The sequence below is a fragment of the Podarcis muralis genome, chromosome 10 (genome assembly GCF_964188315.1).
Source record: "Podarcis muralis chromosome 10, rPodMur119.hap1.1, whole genome shotgun sequence".
Taxonomy (NCBI): domain Eukaryota; kingdom Metazoa; phylum Chordata; class Lepidosauria; order Squamata; family Lacertidae; genus Podarcis; species Podarcis muralis.
The window spans coordinates 56,739,876-56,757,801 of record NC_135664.1 but is presented as its reverse complement, the minus strand read 5'-3'; the positions used below and the strand labels follow the sequence as shown (position 1 = coordinate 56,757,801).

General features: G+C 46.3%; 1 protein-coding gene across 2 annotated transcripts in view; it reads right to left on the bottom strand.

The window, feature by feature from the left end:
• PKP2 (plakophilin 2) overlaps positions 1-11,980 on the bottom strand; it is a 47,596-nt gene extending 35,616 nt beyond the window's left edge. Inside the window, exon 1 of one of the 2 annotated variants that reach the window (XM_028746661.2) lies at positions 11,587-11,980. In XM_028746661.2, coding sequence (XP_028602494.2) covers positions 11,587-11,785 — 199 coding nt within the window. In that variant the 5' untranslated portion in view covers positions 11,786-11,980. The remainder of the gene's footprint in view (positions 1-11,586) is intronic. The other variant, XM_028746659.2, reaches the window with a different exon arrangement.
• Positions 11,981-17,926: the final 5,946 nt, after the last annotated feature.

The following is a 17,926-nucleotide window of genomic DNA, read 5'->3' as shown; positions in this document are numbered from 1 at the left end:
TGTGATGGGATAAGTCAGCCCTGTTGACAAAAGTTTGTGACCTGGGTTGCTGTTCCTCTGTCCTACTCCTCTCGGTACACTCAGATTGCTACTAGGCACTGCACAGAACACCTTTACCCTTCCCAGTTTTGTATACTACAATGCTGTCTTTTCAACTGACCCCATGCCTTGTGCGTCACACCATAGTCCTATGATAGTTTATATAGGTGCTCTACAGGACCGCGTCTCCTGGTATGTCCCACAGAGGAACTTACGGTCTTCAAACAAAAACATCCTGAAGGTCCCAGGCCACAGAGAGGTTAGGCTGGCCTCAACTAGAGCCAGGGCTTTTTCGGCTGTGGCTCCAATCTGGTGGAACGCTCTGTTACAAGAGACTAGGGCCCTGCGGGACCTGACATCTTTCCGCAGGGCCTGCAAGACAGAGCTGTTCCACCAGGCCTTTGGTCAGGGCACAGCCTGACTCCCTCCTTTGGCAATCTTCACAGAACTTTAGCCTAATGGTTGCCATCAATTTGAGTTGAATTAATTTTATAATGAAATGATTTTAGAATGTTGTACTATTTTATTGATAGCCGCCCTGAGCCTGGCTTCGGCTGGGGAGGGCGGGATATAAATATATATTATTATTATTATTATTATTATTATTATTATTATTATTATTATTATTATTTCGATTCAGAATACACAGGCCCTGGCCTCAGGGTTGGCTTCTAAACAACAGACTAAACATGTCATGGAAACAGAGCAGAGGTAGAAGGTGCAAGATCAGTTAGAGTAAAGACGCAAATGATATTGAGATGGGAAAAATTTCACACGGAAAATGAAACAATTTATAGCTTGTCTGTTTCACATATCACCAAAGATCAGCAAACAGAAGATGCTTGTCCATATCCACCACTGACACAGATACTGCACGTTTGCTGTGATGGCATTCCTGCAACTTCCAGCATCAGATTAGAAAGTGATAATCCTCAAGGAACGGTTTTGTGGATGATCAGTTGTTAACCAAGATTTCAATTTAAGTTTCTACAGATTAGGGCTTAAAGCATTTGCCGTCTTAATCAGGGCGATAAATCAACCACTGCCCTATCTCTAATTGGACTAAATCAGAGCTGTGCTCTCAGAAGCAACGTTCAGCTAGGATGGTACTGTAAACCAACTTCCACTCCAATGGAGCAGGTTGCAGTTCCATTGATGGTGCTATAAAACCACGGGTGGGGAATCACCAGCCTTTGGGCCAAACCTGGCCAAATGATAGATAGAATCATAGAGTTGGAAGGGACCCCATGGGTCATCTAGTCATCTAGACCCATACAGGGATCAAACCTGTGACCTTGGCATTATCAGCACCATCCTCTAACCAACTGAGCTAACCCACGAGGCCGCTTTACTCAAATGATGGCCACCTGCCCCACACCTGACATTGTACGTCCCACTGTCAGCTGACAGGCAGAAGGAATACCGGTAAATCCTGCTTTTCGCTGGCTTGCGAAGTACTATGTATGGGGGCTCCTAGACGCATGAAAGCCAGGAACCAATGTAAGTCTTTCACTCAGCATTTCCCCAAGTGGTAAGCATAGGGCTGGCAAAGCCCCTTGCACTGTGGTTCAACTGGCTGTCGGTTCAACCGGCTGTTATAGATGCTTGGCAAGCGCTGCACAAGGGACTTTGACAGATGGGTGGGACATCCCACCTGTCAATCACCTGCCATTGTCTGACAATACAATGGTAGTTTATACAGGTGATCTGTAAAATGCTGTCCCACCCACCTGCCAAAGGTGGCATGCAAAGGTGGAAATCTTCCTAGGTGTGTCCATGTGTCTCTGTCTGCTTATTATTTTTATTTATTAAATTTCATTCATCTGAAGATCACAGGTGGTTCACAGCATAAAAAACAAGAACACAAAATATGTAACATAAACAAACCAATCACACACACACACACACACACACACACACACACACACAGCCTGCATATAATTCATACTCAACCCATTTGTCTAATACAGGGATGTCCAACTGGTCGACCGTGATCGACTGGTCGATCCCTGGGAAGTTTCAGTCGATCGCAGTCGATTGTGGGCTCTCTAAGTGCCCACACTTTTCCTTTGTGGGGGGGAAAAAGAGCACCCGGCCCCGCCCCCTCGCCCTGTCCTCCATTTGCGCATGATCGCTAGAACAAAAGATGGGAGTTTTTGCTGTGAGGCTTATTGTTTCCTCTTTTTTGGGGGGGGGGGCTATTACTATTATTTATTAAATTTCTGTACTGCCCTTTATCCGAAGATCACAGGGCAGTTTATAATATAAAAAGACAAAAATACATACCATAATAACAAACAGACAATACCACCCCCAGTATTATTATTTATTAAATTTTCTGTTGCATAAAGTACAGTTGTACCTCGGGTTAAGTACTTAATTCGTTCCGGAGGTCTGTTCTTAACCTGAAACTGTTCTTAACCTGAAGCACCACTTTAGCTAATGGGGCCTCCAGCTGCCGCTGTGCCGCCAGAGCACGATTTCTGTCCTCATCCTGAAGCAAAGTTCTTAACCTGAGGTCATATTTCTGGGTTAGCGGAGTCTGTAACCTGAAGAGTATGTAACCTGAAGCGTACGTAACCCGAGGTACCACTGTATTTGCTTGCCTGCTCTGCCAAAGGCTGATTGTTTCCTGAGTGACTTTTTCCTTTCCCCCCTAAAGACCTGCCCCTCTAAAAAAAGGCCAAGAGCTTTGACCTGAACCCCACCCCCAAAAGGGGTGAATCACTGCCAGTTTTTTATTCTGTGAGTAGATTGCAGTCTCTTGAGAGCTGGACGTCCCTGGTCTAATAGATGGGCCGGCTCTGCAGCTAACTCACAGGAAAGTTGTAAGGATGTGGATTAAAAAATGGATGCTGTTCTTCTACCTGGGCAGGGTGGGATTCACATCTAATACTGAACTCAGGTGGTGCGTGCTGACAGAAGTGGATCTAAAACAGGGCCACTGAGAAAGGAGGAGATTAACAGCATGCTCAGACCAACGCTGATGTTTGCAGAGACACAATAACGCTTTTAACAGACAACCAGCCCAATAATCAAATGAGTACAGAGGACACTCAGTCACCACGGAATGCCAAGTCAGTTGGAAAAGAAAGACAAGCCTTCTTTGTACAGCTCAAATCAGGTAAGGGTGTGTATGTGTTCAGGTGCTGCTTTTGCACAAATCAGCCCCACCCCTTTATACATTCAGCATGAAAGTCTGGAGACTCTAACCCTGTTCAGCAGAATACCATTAGAATCCTCCCTGCAGGTATTCAAGCATTGGGAGAGGAGGCGAGAGGAGTCCAATGGGAGGAGTTGAATGCCCTGTTTGGAGGGAATTGCTGACCGCAAGCCTGAACAGAAAGGATCCTGTTAGGAAGGAGAATACACTGCAACATTTTGCTGCAGGTCCTTTACATCCAGAAGCCAGTTACCAACATCCATCCTGTTCCAATGTAGATTAAAGCAGGCATGGTTCAGGAATTGCTAGCAGAGACAAGGTAGATTGGCTCACATCTCTGGTGCCTTAGAGAGCACCTGTTTTGGCTCACATGAGTGAATGGTTGCCATTCACTCCTGTGGGGATAGGGAACCAATGCATTTGCAACACTGGCTGTGCCAAAGATTCACCTCACATAAAAAGCATATAATGGGTCAGGCATGCTTAAACCATTTTTGTTTTTGAAAGCCCTATGCAGATTTTTGTTTTGTTTTCAAAAACCCATGCAGATTTTCGAAAGCCTGTGTTGATTATCTTTTGAATGTCTTTAATACCTGTTTTTAACAGTCTTGTATTGATAATCTGAATGCTTCGTTTTTTGTTCAGGTAGGTAGCTGTGTTGGTCTGAAGCAGTAGAAATATATTTTTAAAAATTAAAAAATTGTCCAGTAGCACCTTAGAGACCAACAAAGTTTGTTCTTGGTATGAGCTTTCTTATCTCATTATACATGATAAAGCTATTTTTGGCCATCTCATCCCTCGCTTTTTCCTATAAGACCAATTGCAGTCGTTAACAGTCGTCAACAGGTATACCACCCCATCAGCCAATCACCCAGTCCTACCACCCTTCTGAGTAATACCCCTCCCCTATTATTATATATAAAGGTCTGGTGACTTCTGTTTCAGTGTATCTGAAGAAGTGTGCATGCACACAAGCTCATACCAAGAACAAACTTAGTTGGTCTCTAAGGTGCTACTGGACAATTGCTTTGTTTTTTGTAAAACACCTAAAGGTTTTATTACAAACAAGTAGTGTATAAATTTTGTTTAAAAAGAAATAAACAGATTTCAGTAACATTGAAATAAGACTTCAGCCTTAAAATCAAGATGTGTTACATTTACCCTGCTTTACAGATAAACATAGCATCAGAACCCTTAAAGCAGAGTTTTAAACATTAGTACAATTCCTTATTATTCTATTCAGTATGTAACTAATCTAATTTAGGCATCTCCTGCTAATGTTTTTTGCCAGAAATACATGAATACCATGTCTGTCTAGAGATAGATTTAGTGGCTTTCCTTCAGCAGCTTTATCTCATTTAATTAGCAAACTGGGCTTGTCAAGGGCTCTGCTCTGATCTAGCAATTGGGTTACACAAAGTTCATTTTGGTTAGCTTGCAGGCTCTGGCAATTCTATCAGGCTAGCTGAGCTCTTGGGCAACTTTCTTTAATTGCCAGGAACATCATCTTTAAGGTTTCCTAGAAGGCTGGCTGACCCGTTTCAGAGAGATAGCTCCATGCCTGCCTGCAAATGTGGAAGAGAGTCTTGTGGATGCACTTTAAGACTAACAGAACTATTAGGATTCCTGCATTGCAGGGGGTTGGACTAGATGACCCTCGGAGTCCCTTCCAACTATGATTCTATGATATATTAAGACATAATATTTTGTTGACTAAGGTAAAGGTAAAGGTACCCCTGCCCGTACGGGCCAGTCGTGTCCGACTCTAGGGTTGTGCGCCCATCTCACTTAAGAGGCCGGGGGCCAGCGCTGTCCGCAGACACTTCCGGGTCATGTGGCCAGTGTGACAAGCTGCATATGGCGAGCCAGCGCAGCACACGGAAACGCCGTTTACCTTCCCGCTAGTAAGCGGTCCCTATTTATCTACTTGCACTTTGACGTGCTTTCGAACTGCTAGGTGGGCAGGCGCTGGGACTGAGCAACGGGAGCGCACCCCGCAGCGGGGATTCGAACCGCCGACCATGCGATCGGCAAGCCCTAGGCGCTGAGGTTTTACCCACAGCGCCACCCGCGTCCCATGATTTTGTTGACTAGAGTATGCTTAACCAGTTGGTGGGCTCTACTCTATGAATGTGTATGCCACAATAAATGATTTAGTGTTTTAAGGTGCCAGAAAACTCTTCCAGGTTTGTTCAAAGCAGAAGCAATTATGGAGAACAAAGGCTAAGCAGGGAGATTAGATTTCAATGCGAGAAGGAAGAGAGGCTTTACAGCCTTAACACTAGATGTCTCTTCTTCAAAGCTGGAGAGTTGGCAGGCCTATCCCTAAGCTGCACACACAAGGAGAAAGTGTAGCTCATAACATTGAAGAATTAAGATGCAACACATTTTGGAACCTACCACAATAAAAGTATCTTAAGTAAATAAACAATGGGATTTGTCAATAGCCTTTTGATCCCTTCAGAGTGGTCCTAAATAAACATTGTTACTTCAGGGGTAGGAAACCACAATTCCAGGGACAAAAAGCAGATCTCCAAGCCTCTCTCACTGCCCCTCAAAACTGTCTCCCCCAAGGACACACCTCTCATTGTCCCAATATGCACTGCAAATATTTTTGCCTGGCAGGAATTCATCCTTGAACTCAGATAATGCCTGTTGATTGTCTGAACGGAGGATAGAGAGGGGTGTGTCAGAGTATGTGTAGAAACAAGCCTCCTGTACAAAGGTTACTTTTACAGCTGTTGCTTCGCCCACTTTCACCTTTGGCCCTGCCCACCGCTGGCATATGGCCCTCAAAAGGTTGCTCAGAAGGGACAGTGGCCCTCAAGGTGAAAAGATTTCCCTGCTCCTCCCTCCCTGGGGTTGTGGCTAATTTGTAATCAGGGCGATAATTCCCCTTATGCTGATACACAGTATTGCAGAAAAGAAACTGAACGATATCCACAAAATATGTGAGTCTGTTGCGTACACGCCTATTTGTTCAGTGATGTTTACTGTTTGGCAAACGTTGCAGCAATTGTGAATAAACGGCTGGTTTTATGTTCCCAGAGCACGGTCTAACTGAGGGAGGGCAAAAGGGAAACCACAGTGCAAAATCGGGCCCTACCCGAAGTATTGACTGCAATAATTTATTTACAGAGCAATCCCTCATTTAGGATATATTTCATGGAATCATAGAACTGTAGAGTTGGAAAGGACCATGGGTGTCATCTAGGCCACCCCCTGCAATGCGGGAATTTCCCCCCACAACGTGGGGCTTGAACCCAGGGCCCTGAGATTAAGTCTCACGCTCTACCAACTGAGCTATCCCAGCAGTAATTCACATAAAGTCGATAAAGATGCAAGATCACCTACACCCCCTTTAAACATCCAATGGTACACTGTTTTTAAAGGTGATGAATCTGGAAGGAGAAGCCATTGATGTCACTAGGCCCTCAACTGACTAGTCCTCATGATTACTATTAATATCCAAATTGCAATGACGTATGCTCAAAGTATTTATAAATGACCGAAGAACACAGGTATTTGCTTGTATTCATTAATGTAAGTTTACTATGAAGCAGAAACAAGACCAATTTGTTCTTCTTGCTCTACCTTGCGGAAAATAATAAAGCTCAAAGGTGCAGAATACAGTTGGCCCTAGGAAGCAATGCAGCGGAGGAAATTGTCAGGTGCAAAGTCCTTATTTGTTTTGAATGAGTGACAATCCATTTCCATGTAGGGAAATTCTTAAAATGGTCTGCTGTGCAGACTGTCACATCTGATAAGTGCATGCACGCAAACATGCAGACAGGGTATAACTCTGTAGCCACAGCTCTGCGCCTTTCCAGCAGACACACACCCAACAAAGCGCACACAAGTAGAGTCACCACATGCAATACATATCCTTTCCTACACAGAAGAATCTTCTACGTAGAAAATCTAGCTTACGTTAATGAGTGCGCAAGCTCTCTCAGTTTTTCATCTCATGCTTTTGTTTATGAACATTATCCTCTCAAAATCCCTGACATTTCAAAAATGCAAGATGCCCCAAATACCAGCGTATTGGGGAAAAACAAAGTTGGCCAAAAGCAACAAAACAACTCCAAGTAACATAACAATGTCCCAGCTGGTCAAGTGCAAATGCTTTGTAGGAAAGTTAAGTGTTTCTGGAGCTTTCCCCTTTGTAGGTATATTTTGGTAGCTTTGCATGCATAGGCATTGTTCCAGCTTGCCTTGCCTCCTCATTGGCTGGCTTCAGATAAAGAAGTATTTTACAGAGCTCTTTCGATACACTCTGAGTAAACAATTGGGTGGCATTTACCGTAAAACCAGAGACATTGTTCAACATCCAGAAGCTTTTCTCTCTCGGTTCTCTTTTTATAATTACAAATTACACACCCAGGATGACCCAAAGTTTTTATGGCTTCTCAGGAATGAGCAGGATGCTGCCCGATTGTTCCTGCTTCTCTCCTCCTCTGGTGCACACAGGATAGACCAACCATGAAGCCTTGGCTTCCCAGTACACCTGGATGTGGGACTGTGGTTTGTTGCTTTGCAACCAGTCATGATAGGCGATGCAGCAACAAACCATGGCTTCAGGTTAACTGTGGCTTGTTATGGAGCAACAAACCATGATCCTAGGTTCAGACAGAATGGAAAGCCAAGGTTTCCTGGTTTGTTTATCTTCTTTGCACCAAGAAAGGAGTGAGGAGTTAGGTTCCAAGGTAAGTAATCTATCAGGAAATAGAATTTTTAAAGGATTTTTAAAAGATCAGGAAACAGCAGGCAAACTCTCTTGACTTCTGAGTTTTTATTCTGTTGGCAAGTGAAATGCCTGCTAAGAGAGAAAACTTGTGTGAGCTGTTGGAAGTCCTCAGAAGGGAATTCCACAGTCTAGGCATGGCATTCCCCATATCCCAGCCAAACACAAGTCAGATGTCAGTGGGATACACTCATGTGATCTTAAGCAAATGCATTTGGTTCAGTCTTCCCCAATGAATAGGAGAAGTTCAAAACCACACATCAGATTCATTTAACAGCTATGTGCAGCTTCCAGTAACATTGGGTGGATCATTAAATCATGTGGGAACTGGCCCCTAAATTTTCCTGTTTGTTATTTCACTTGATAAGCCACCTTTCTTCTGAGGAGTCCCAAGTTTTCCTTCTGCCCCACATTTTATGCTCAAAGCAACCCTCTACGAGTGATGCCAAGTCACCCAGTGAACTTCATAGCTGAGCATGGATTTCAACTTGGATCTCCCCAGTCCTGGACATGCAAACTAATACATCACATTGTTCTCACTCTGTGTTCAGCAGAGCTAGGAGAGAATTAAGGACATCCCATATCTGTCCTAGTTGACTGCTGGGAGGCTGGACCACCCATTCACCCACAGAGCAACATTGGCACTACAGATCCAGAACACAATGTACCATAGCCAAAGGCCACCTGATCTTATCCTGTCAATTTCCTGTAGTACTATATACCTGTGGTAGAATGGTGAACTCCAGATGTTGTTGGGACTACAACTCCCATCAGTCATGACCGTTGGTCATGCTAACTGGGACTGACGAAAGCTGAACTACATCTGCAGGACACTGCATTCTCTACACCATCCAAATGCAGAATGCTAATGACATGCCTACAGTCAGTGCTCAAAGTTCACCAGGCACATTATGCACGTGGTTATCAGCCACTTGTGACCAAGTGAAGATGCCGAGGTGCCAGGATGGTGTCTGACGTCTCCACCATTTGGGGGTTCCTTGGATCTTGACCGTTTCACACACTAGCAACAAATCCTGTAGAATTCTATCTGTTATATTTTATCTGCACAAGCAGGACGTATTTCAGGAACCAAAAAGTTGTATTGAAAAATATGACTTTTGAGCTGCCTGGCGCCATAATGGCAACTAGGCATTGTTTTGGCAACTGTAACCCTGGTTTAAGGAACCATTTGGCACCTAGCTTATATACAGTATATCTGAGTTTCTAACACTGCCTATCATGTGTGGACAGGCAGTCAGATGAAGGCAGACCAATTTAGGAAAGGTGCCTTCAGGGCAAGGGGCAATAAATGCATGAGTCAAACACTGGGTTGAGAATTCAGACTGACTATCTGGTGAACCACTCAGCCTTGAGTCACCAGCCCTGCGGGGCAGGGGGGAAATCGTACGAAAGCCAAGACGGGCTGCATGCAAACACAGCCCATACAGATAAGACCGAAAATGGAAAGGCCAAATGTATGAACTTTTACGTGAGTCAATAACATGTAGTTCACTGGTTGATGAATGAGGTAATGTGGCAACATGATTTCACACTAAGACGTGCCGAATGAGTTACGCACAAAAGGTAGCAGTTTCGCCACTGAGAGATAAAACTCTGGACAGAGATACAGATGAGCGGAAATAATTTGCACAGCCACAACAGGGCAGACTGCAACTGTGTGCGGAGCAGGTTATTTGTAGAGCCCAGCCCCACATGACTAGCTCTTACACCATTGGAGTGTCAGTCCCATTCCCCTGTGGTCACTTTGCAGGATGCTATGGCAATGATTCAACTTGGAGGTCACATGGGAGGAGCTGATGATGCAACTACTTCTCACACCAATGTTGCCTCTTCTTGGAGGGTTGGGCAACTGAGAGAGAAGCAAAAAGCAGCTGCAGTTTCTTCTCACATGATCTCAACATCCTAAAGTCAAGAAGCAGCATGGAATGAATCACATGCCAGCAGCAACCACACCACTCTTGCAATGTTTTAAATTGACAACTGCGTGTTGTTCTTTTTAAAGAAACAATTCTACGTACTGTGATTTCACTGTTGTTGTCCCACTGCATCCACCATATTGGGCATTTTTATTGTTGCAAAGCTGGCACATAACTAACCACCTTCCTTATGTTACTAGCTCTATAAAACATGGGGCATTATGTCTATGGAGGAAATAACTGCAATTACACATAATAAGGTAGGAAATGTGAATACTACCAACAACTTCATTATGATCTAGGCTGGAACCCTTTCATATTATATTGGAATGACACACCTAAGCCACAAAATGTTTGAGTTCAGGTACAGAATTTGTTGTAACACAAGTCTTTCTGTGTAAAATATAAGCAATTTAATACATATTATTGTACTTAATGCATTAAAAATCACTGGGTAGTATTCAAGTTTTACTTTGAATAGAGTCACTGAAATTAATGGACCTAACTTGGTCAGGTTAATTCATTTCAGGGAGTCTACTCTGAGAAAAACACCTCTCTCTCCCTCTCTAAATCTTCTCCATTTATAAATATGGGGGCAGCATCTACACAATATGGTTGTCATTGAAACACTCTGCCCCATTTAATCCAGATTTACCTTTTCCAGGGAAAATCTGGTATGTTTTTTTAAAAACAAACCTGCCACCAGCTATTCATTCACAGTTTTTTACAATATTTACAACATTAAGTCCCACCCCACCAGGTATGGAAGAAACATCTGAATTACCGACTCCTCCACACAGTAAAAACCCATGCAGATTATAAATCTTAAAGGGTCTGTACTAGATCTGGAGGAAAATCAAAACAGACCCCTCTCCCCTTCTCAAGTTTTTGATAAGATAGTAGGGGCGGCGGAGGAGAGTCACAAGTATTTGAAAGAAGAAAGATGGGCAGGAGAGACAAAGGAGATAACAAGCTGAAGAAAGGTGCCAATGAAGGAACAGTGGGAAGACCTCATTACCCGGAAAGTACCTGGCCAGGTGCAAATATTAATATTCACCAAGGCACACACCCCATTATCCACAACAGAATGCAATCCAGACAGGTAATAATAATAATAATAATAAATTTTTATTTATATCCCGCCCTCCCCAGCCGAAACCGGGCTCAGAGCGGCTAACAACAATAAAAGTAACACAGCATTCTAAAATCAAATCATTCTAAAATCAACTCAAAATCAAATTAATGGCAACCATTGGGCTAAAGTTCTATGAGGATTACCAAAGGAGGGGGTCAGACTGTGCCTTGGCCAAACGCATGCACACCACAAAGTCAAAAGTTAAGCACTAAAAAAAAAAGTCTCACGAAGGAAAACCTTTACACGGAGAAAGTCGCGGATTCCATGACCCCCGGCTTCTTGTCTGGAAACCCTTGAGGGCCGCTGCCGGTCAGTGCCGACAATACTAGGCTTGACGGAAGCAACGGTCCGACTCTAAGGCAGCTTTCCAACGGGAAAAGCGCGGTTCTCGCGCCCTCACCCAGGAGATTTAATTTCTGAAAACTTTGGCTAGATCATGCCCCGCGGGAGGGGGAAGTTAAAGGACGCTGCAATGCGGGTGGGGGGAGACTATAGAAACCGTCCAAAGTTTGGGGTTGTTCATTTAAAATAAAAAGAAGTTGGAGGGAGGCCGGAAAGGGCCACTCACCGTTGACCATGGAGCCTCTGCTTTTCCTCGCCAGGGTCTGCTGGACCTGCCGCTGGATGCGCAGCGACTTCTGCGCCTCGGCCCGGCCGCCCGACAGCTGCGGGGGCAAAGCCAGCGTGGAGCTGTCCAGCCCGCCCAGGAACTCCTGGCCCAGGACGGTGCGGATGTAGCCGGGAGAATCGACGCCGGGACCTGCCATGGCCGGAGAGGGGCAGGCGAGCAGGCAGGTCGGAAAAGCCGGCCAAGAGGACGGGCGGCCGTCGGTGCCTGAGGGACCTGCCGAGCGCAGTTTGCAGCGGCCGCGACGAAGCCTCCACCCCCTGGCGGAGAGCGGGAGGCCGCGCAGCTCGGGCCCCTCCCTCCGCCCGCCCCTCGGAGCGCCACGCCCGACGGGGCCAAAAGGACAGACCTGCCGGCCCTCCCTCGCCTGCCTGCCTGGGCTGGGCGCGCCGCTCTTCACCTTTAACGTTTCGCTAACCAAATTTGAAACCGTCGTGAGCGGTGCAGCAGCAGCAGCTTGACTTCCCTCCAAGAATAATAAAGCGAACCCAAGTGACTCCGGTTTGCAGGCACTTCCGTGGGAGCAAGTCCCAATCGACGGCGCACAGCTCGGCTGACTCCGGATTCAAGAACCGGCGTCGGGTGGGGCGGACGGAATCGGCTTGAATGTTTATTGGGCAGAGAGCCAGGCCTCACACAGGTGCAGGCGGGAAAGCGCGCCCCGCCCCGTCTGGTGTTTCATTTACACGCGGCTGCTGGTGGTGGGAAGCCTGCGGCCTTCCTGGTAACGTTGGACACGGACACAGTTTATTTTTTGACAACTCATAGGTTTAAGCAGTGCTTTTTTTTCTTTAAAAAATGTTTAGGGGTACTCTCATTTTGACTCAAGAAAATCACCATTTTATAGTTCAAATCAGGAAAAACAAATACAGTAAATGGACAAAATTACAAAGATTCACAAAATGTTTAGGGGTGAGCGTACCCCTGTGTCCCCCCCCCCCCCAGAAAACAGCACAGGGTTTAAGTGCTGCCAATGCATGCCAGTTTTTGTAATCCAACGCTGGTTTTGCGCCAGATGTTCTTCGTAAAGTTTTGTTCTCTTTATTTTTATGCAGTGGGAGATGAAAATGAAACAAAATGGATGAGCTAATGGTGAATTTGGGCCCCGAGGCCCAAAGTGTTTTAGCCACTCCTGCTTTAACAGTTTGTGGATAGTAGATTATTATTCCATCTTTTCCACTCACAAGTGGGGGTGATCAGTGTTAGCTGGTTGTGATTGACTCATGCCTACTCAGAATCAAGTCCTATTGAGTCCTACTAGTGAGATGTATAGAATTTCAGTCTGAGTCCTTTCCCCTGGGATTTGTATTGCGTGGCGAGTTCCTGCCCCCCACCAGGATAAATAAAGACACGAGACACCATAGTTTAAGGTTAAATGGGCGAATTAGGCCACAACTTTATTGAATTCAGGAATGAGAGGCATTGGCTTAGGCATTGGTCCTAACGACTATCCGGCTCCAGCCCACTTGCTGGAGACACGGGGAAGGGTTAACACTATATCGGGGGAGTCTCCCGCCGAGGCACGTCGACTAGGAGCTCCCCCGGGTCACCGCTCGGGGGCGTGCCTTTGGCCCTCACCTCCATAGGCTTCGGACAGGGCCACGCCCCCCGGAGTCCTTTAACGGACTACCCTTCTCTCACTGGGGGGAGGTGATGGCGTTCCTCCCCCCCCACATCCTCTTAACCCCTTCTTACCAATGCCTACCGCCACACGAGCAATTGCTCGTCGCCAATACTCTCATGCCTGAAACCAATCCCTTACCCCCTTTGCTATATCAGTCAGCCACATGTCATTTCCCGCATCTGAAGATGCACGCCATCAAGCCACATGTCATTTCCCGCATCCGAAAGATGCATGCCATCAAGCCGGTAGAGGGCCTTGCAGTTGCCTGGGTGGTCAATGACCCACCCACCCAGGGCTGCCACTCTACGCACCACTGCCCGATCCAAGGCTTTCCTAGCCCTATTTGTGGCTATCGGGCACCTGCTCTCTCTCCAAACCTGGCTTTCCATCAACAAGGCCCCAAGAATGGTGATGTTTGGATAAGGGGCCTTACGCACCACCGCCCGATCCAAGGCTTTCCTAGCCCTATTTGTGGCTATCGGGCACCTGCTTTCTCTCCAAACCTGGCTTTCCATCAACGAGGCCCAAAGAATGGTGATGTTTGGATAAGAGGCCAGTGCATTCCCCTCCAAGAGATACAAGATATATTGATGTAGTAAAGGTGCGGCCTGAGACCGGAATTGATGGCGCGGACCCTGGCCCAATGCACAATGCTGTGCCCGCTTATCCAGATGCGCGCCCTCATAGCTCCTGCACACTAGGGTCCCCGTTAATGGCATGGTTTCTATCCCAGTGAACAGTGCAGGGCTTATAATCCCAAATGTGCACCACAACGTCACCTGAAAGCAAAAGAAGGTAACGAAGCCAGGTCAAGTATACTGTGAACAATCTCAAGGTCTTACAATATATCCCTTAAATGCATCAGACTTCCACTGCCCCCAAGTCCTTCATCCTTTCAACTGAGAGTCCCAAATGCAGTGCTGTGGTGGCGGCCCCAATCCTAAAGGAGTTAGCCGCGAATTCAGCTGAGGATAAACCGCAGGCAGCAATCTCTCTTTGCATAATGCGCGTGGACTGGTGCCGTGCAAGGCGGGAGCCATCCAAATGTATAAGGAATGGACCTGAGATGGTTGGTCTCACGTGCATGAAATGTTTAGTGTCCTTTACCGCTTATCGGTTTTGGAACATTGGACATGCAGGACTAAATTGGATCTGAACAAGGTCATGTCTCTCAAACTAACCCCGGGCAGCGGATTCTGGTTGGCCCATACAAACCACTTCGCCAATGCGCATAGCGCCAAAGGCAATGGAGTATGCAGCTGAAAATAACTGGGCCTTGTCCTCAGACCAACAGATACTTCTTATTTTATTTTATTTTAATTATTTTTATTCTATTTAATTATTTGGAATTGGCATAGAATTATTTTTATTTTATTTAATTATTTTGGAATTGGCATAGAATGTCATAAGGGCCTTCTACCATCACTTTTAGGAGGCTGCAGCCTGCGCCAGCCCTACAACAACAACAATAATAATAGTAATAATAATAATAATAATTTATTATTTGTACCCCGCCCATCTGGCTGTGTTTCCCCAGCCACTCTGGGCGGCTTCCATAGAAATCAAACATACACTAAAATATCACACATTTTAAAAAAAATTAAAAAAAAATTCCCTGAACAGCAGCCCTACAGTGCCCTTCACACTAGGAAGTCCACGCCAGGGTCTATGGATTAAACAACCTTACAGAAAAGGGAGATTGCCGCCTACTGGACCCAGCACCCTCCAATGTACCAAGTATTGCAGAGCTTCAGCCTTGGTAGGAGGTGTGTCAAGCCTAGGATTTTCAAATTTGCCTTGAGGTGTGTCAAGCCTAGCATTCATTCATTCATTCTTTATTTATTTATTTATTTATTTGCCTTGGAACTCCATAAAGTCCAACCAAGCCTTTTTATAAGATCTAAGCGTGGACGGGGCTCCTGAAGCTAATACTCCCTTCAGGACATCACGTTCCCAAGGCTCCAAAGGTGCTCCTGGAATGGCTGTGGCAATTTGCTGCGCCTGAGCATCCGTGATCTCATTGTTAACCCTAGGGGTAAATTTGGTAGAGAAATAGATGTTTAATTCTAAGCACAAAAGGACAAAGGTCCGGGGCAGATCTGCCACTCTAGGAGAGTGCGATAATTGCTTTGACAGGACACTGACAACCATTTGATTGTCGGTCCAGAAGCATACCTGGTGATTCCTGAACTCGTCAGCACGCAAATGCCATTGTACTTTTCCAGGAACTTCATCCCAACCTTCAGGTCTGACTCGACCACTCTAGAGAGGCGCACTCAGTGTTGCAGAGCACGCAGTCCCGCTGACAGCTTAGCCAATCGCCCACAAAAGGGGGCGGCCAGGGAACACTACCCAGCATGCAAAGTTGAGGTGACCGAAGCGTAAATTGACTCTGGCCAAGGGTGATCTTCTTGAGGGGAATTTGCAGAATTAATGCAAGCCTCTCCCTTGGTAGGTGGGATGTCTATGCAATTGTGTCCAATTCAATACCCAAAATAGGTTATGGTCAAAACTGGACCCTCTGTTTTGTCCGCCACCAAAGGTACCCCAAGCTCCTCAGCTAGGGAGGTGAAAGCCTCTAAAGGGGAAGTGCACTCAGGGCTATTACTAATGATGGGGGGGGGAGAGAGTTATCGAGGTAATGGGTCACCCTTTCAGAACCAGTTCTAAAGCGAAGCCCAGTCCAAAATTGCACTAAATGCCTCAAAGGCTGCACAAGCTACTGAGCACCCTATCGGCATAGATTCGTCTATGGAATAAGCCCCCTCAAATCTAAACCTAGCCATAGAGATTCCTCAGGGTGAATTGGCAGGAGACGGAAAGTCGACTCTATGGCGCACTTAGCCAAGAGCGCGCCCCTGCTGAACCTGCGCATACGCTTTATAGCCTGATCAAAGGAGGCATACTTCACAGAACAAGGCTTCTGTGGTATTGCATCATTGACTGAGCCACCTCTAGGGTAGGATAGGTTGTGGATCATAGGATACTCTCCTGGAGACAATGCCTAAAGATGAAATGAGTAAACCCGCTATAGGTGGCTCCCTGAAGGGGCCGGCCACCCTCCCGGGCAGACATTTCTTTAATTTCTTTTTTGCAATAGCTGGCATTTCCCAATGAAACGAGGATCTTGAAGCCCTAACAGAAACTCTTTCCCAGGGTACTTTGCTGCCTCTATTTTATGGTATTTATCGAGAGGGGTTCTAAGAGGTGAGAGCTTAACAGAAGAGAACACCACAGTCAAGGGCCAAATTCATACCAGTTTGTGGCTGTTCTTTTTGGTGGATCTGTGAGCTTTTCAAGAGCGCTGGTGGAAATGCCCCCTGCTGCCCGGAAAGGCCGTTTACCTTTAAAACATGAAGACGCTGGGTGGTTACCTAGGCACTTCTCACCTTCATGCGCATACTTACAATTTGGCCCCTGGCACACACCCGTGTTGTACTCCCAGCAAACCATGGTGAGGGACTCGCTTAGCTTCAAATTTTCCAACTTTCCTTTTTCCACATAGGGACCCATATGCTCCATCCAGTCATTCTGGTCGCTCGGAACCCAGCAGGTGGTGGGCAGGAGGAAGCTTTTCTGAATCGTCCTCGGCATCAGAAGGCTTACTTCTTTTGCTCTTCTTGGCCGAATGCTTCTTCTTACTTAGACTTCTTTCTCCCTTGCCCATCATTGGAGACTGGTGCTGTCCTGCAGCCGCTGCCACTTCCTGTTGCCCCTGCGTCTCTTCATCCGACGATGTTTCGGAGCCCCCTTCCGCGGTAAAGACTGAGGTTGTGAATGCTGTAGAATACTGGGAAAGTCTGGGGTATACTGAGAAGCAGAAAGGTTATAATTGTGAGCATGAGCCCTACCTCCCAAGGATCTGTCATTGGAAACCCAGGGACACGTAGACTGTAATTATGTGTGAGGATGCATAAATGGATTGCTACCCGAATGTGGAACCCTAAATAAGGAGGCCAAAGTGCAAGGGAGCTCCTAATTGCTGGACGGAAGAACTCACTATTTGGGGACCATGGGCCTGAATTGCTGGTAAAAGGTTTCAAAAGCAGAGGAAACACTGACTAGGCCTGTGGGTTGCAGGGCACAGGAGGCTACCCTGACCCATCTTGGACAAAGGACCCACTGTTGAATCATTGGCTGCTCTCAGCACTGCTGCGGTGGCCACGGAGGTGCCGGGGCAGTCCACAACGTTAGGTGGCGTATCTGGGATGCATTCTTGGGTGAGCGCCAGAGGTGCCGCTGCCACCTGGTCTGCGGGACTACATTGCCTATAAAATGTCTAAAAAGCATTGAAAAACTGTGCCAAAGCCTGTGGGTTACTAGGCACTACGAAGGCCTGAGGCCCCTCTTGGTTCCCTTGTGCCCCCCCCCCCCCCCGATACAGCAGGCATTACAAAGCTTGGGACCCCTCCTGGTTCCCTTGTGCCACCCCAGATATAGCGGCATTTTGCTGGTTCTCTTGAGCAGACATAGTTTGATACCCTTAATTATCCTGGTTCTGTAAAATCAACGCCAACTAGCTTGGATTATATGCGTGAGCTGCGAACAATATCACGGTAGTTCAGTATTGTCTGCACTGGTAAGTTTAAAGGACCCAAAGATGCCTAACTAATCTCCAACAAATTGTATTTAGCTGCAAACAATATCACCGTAGCT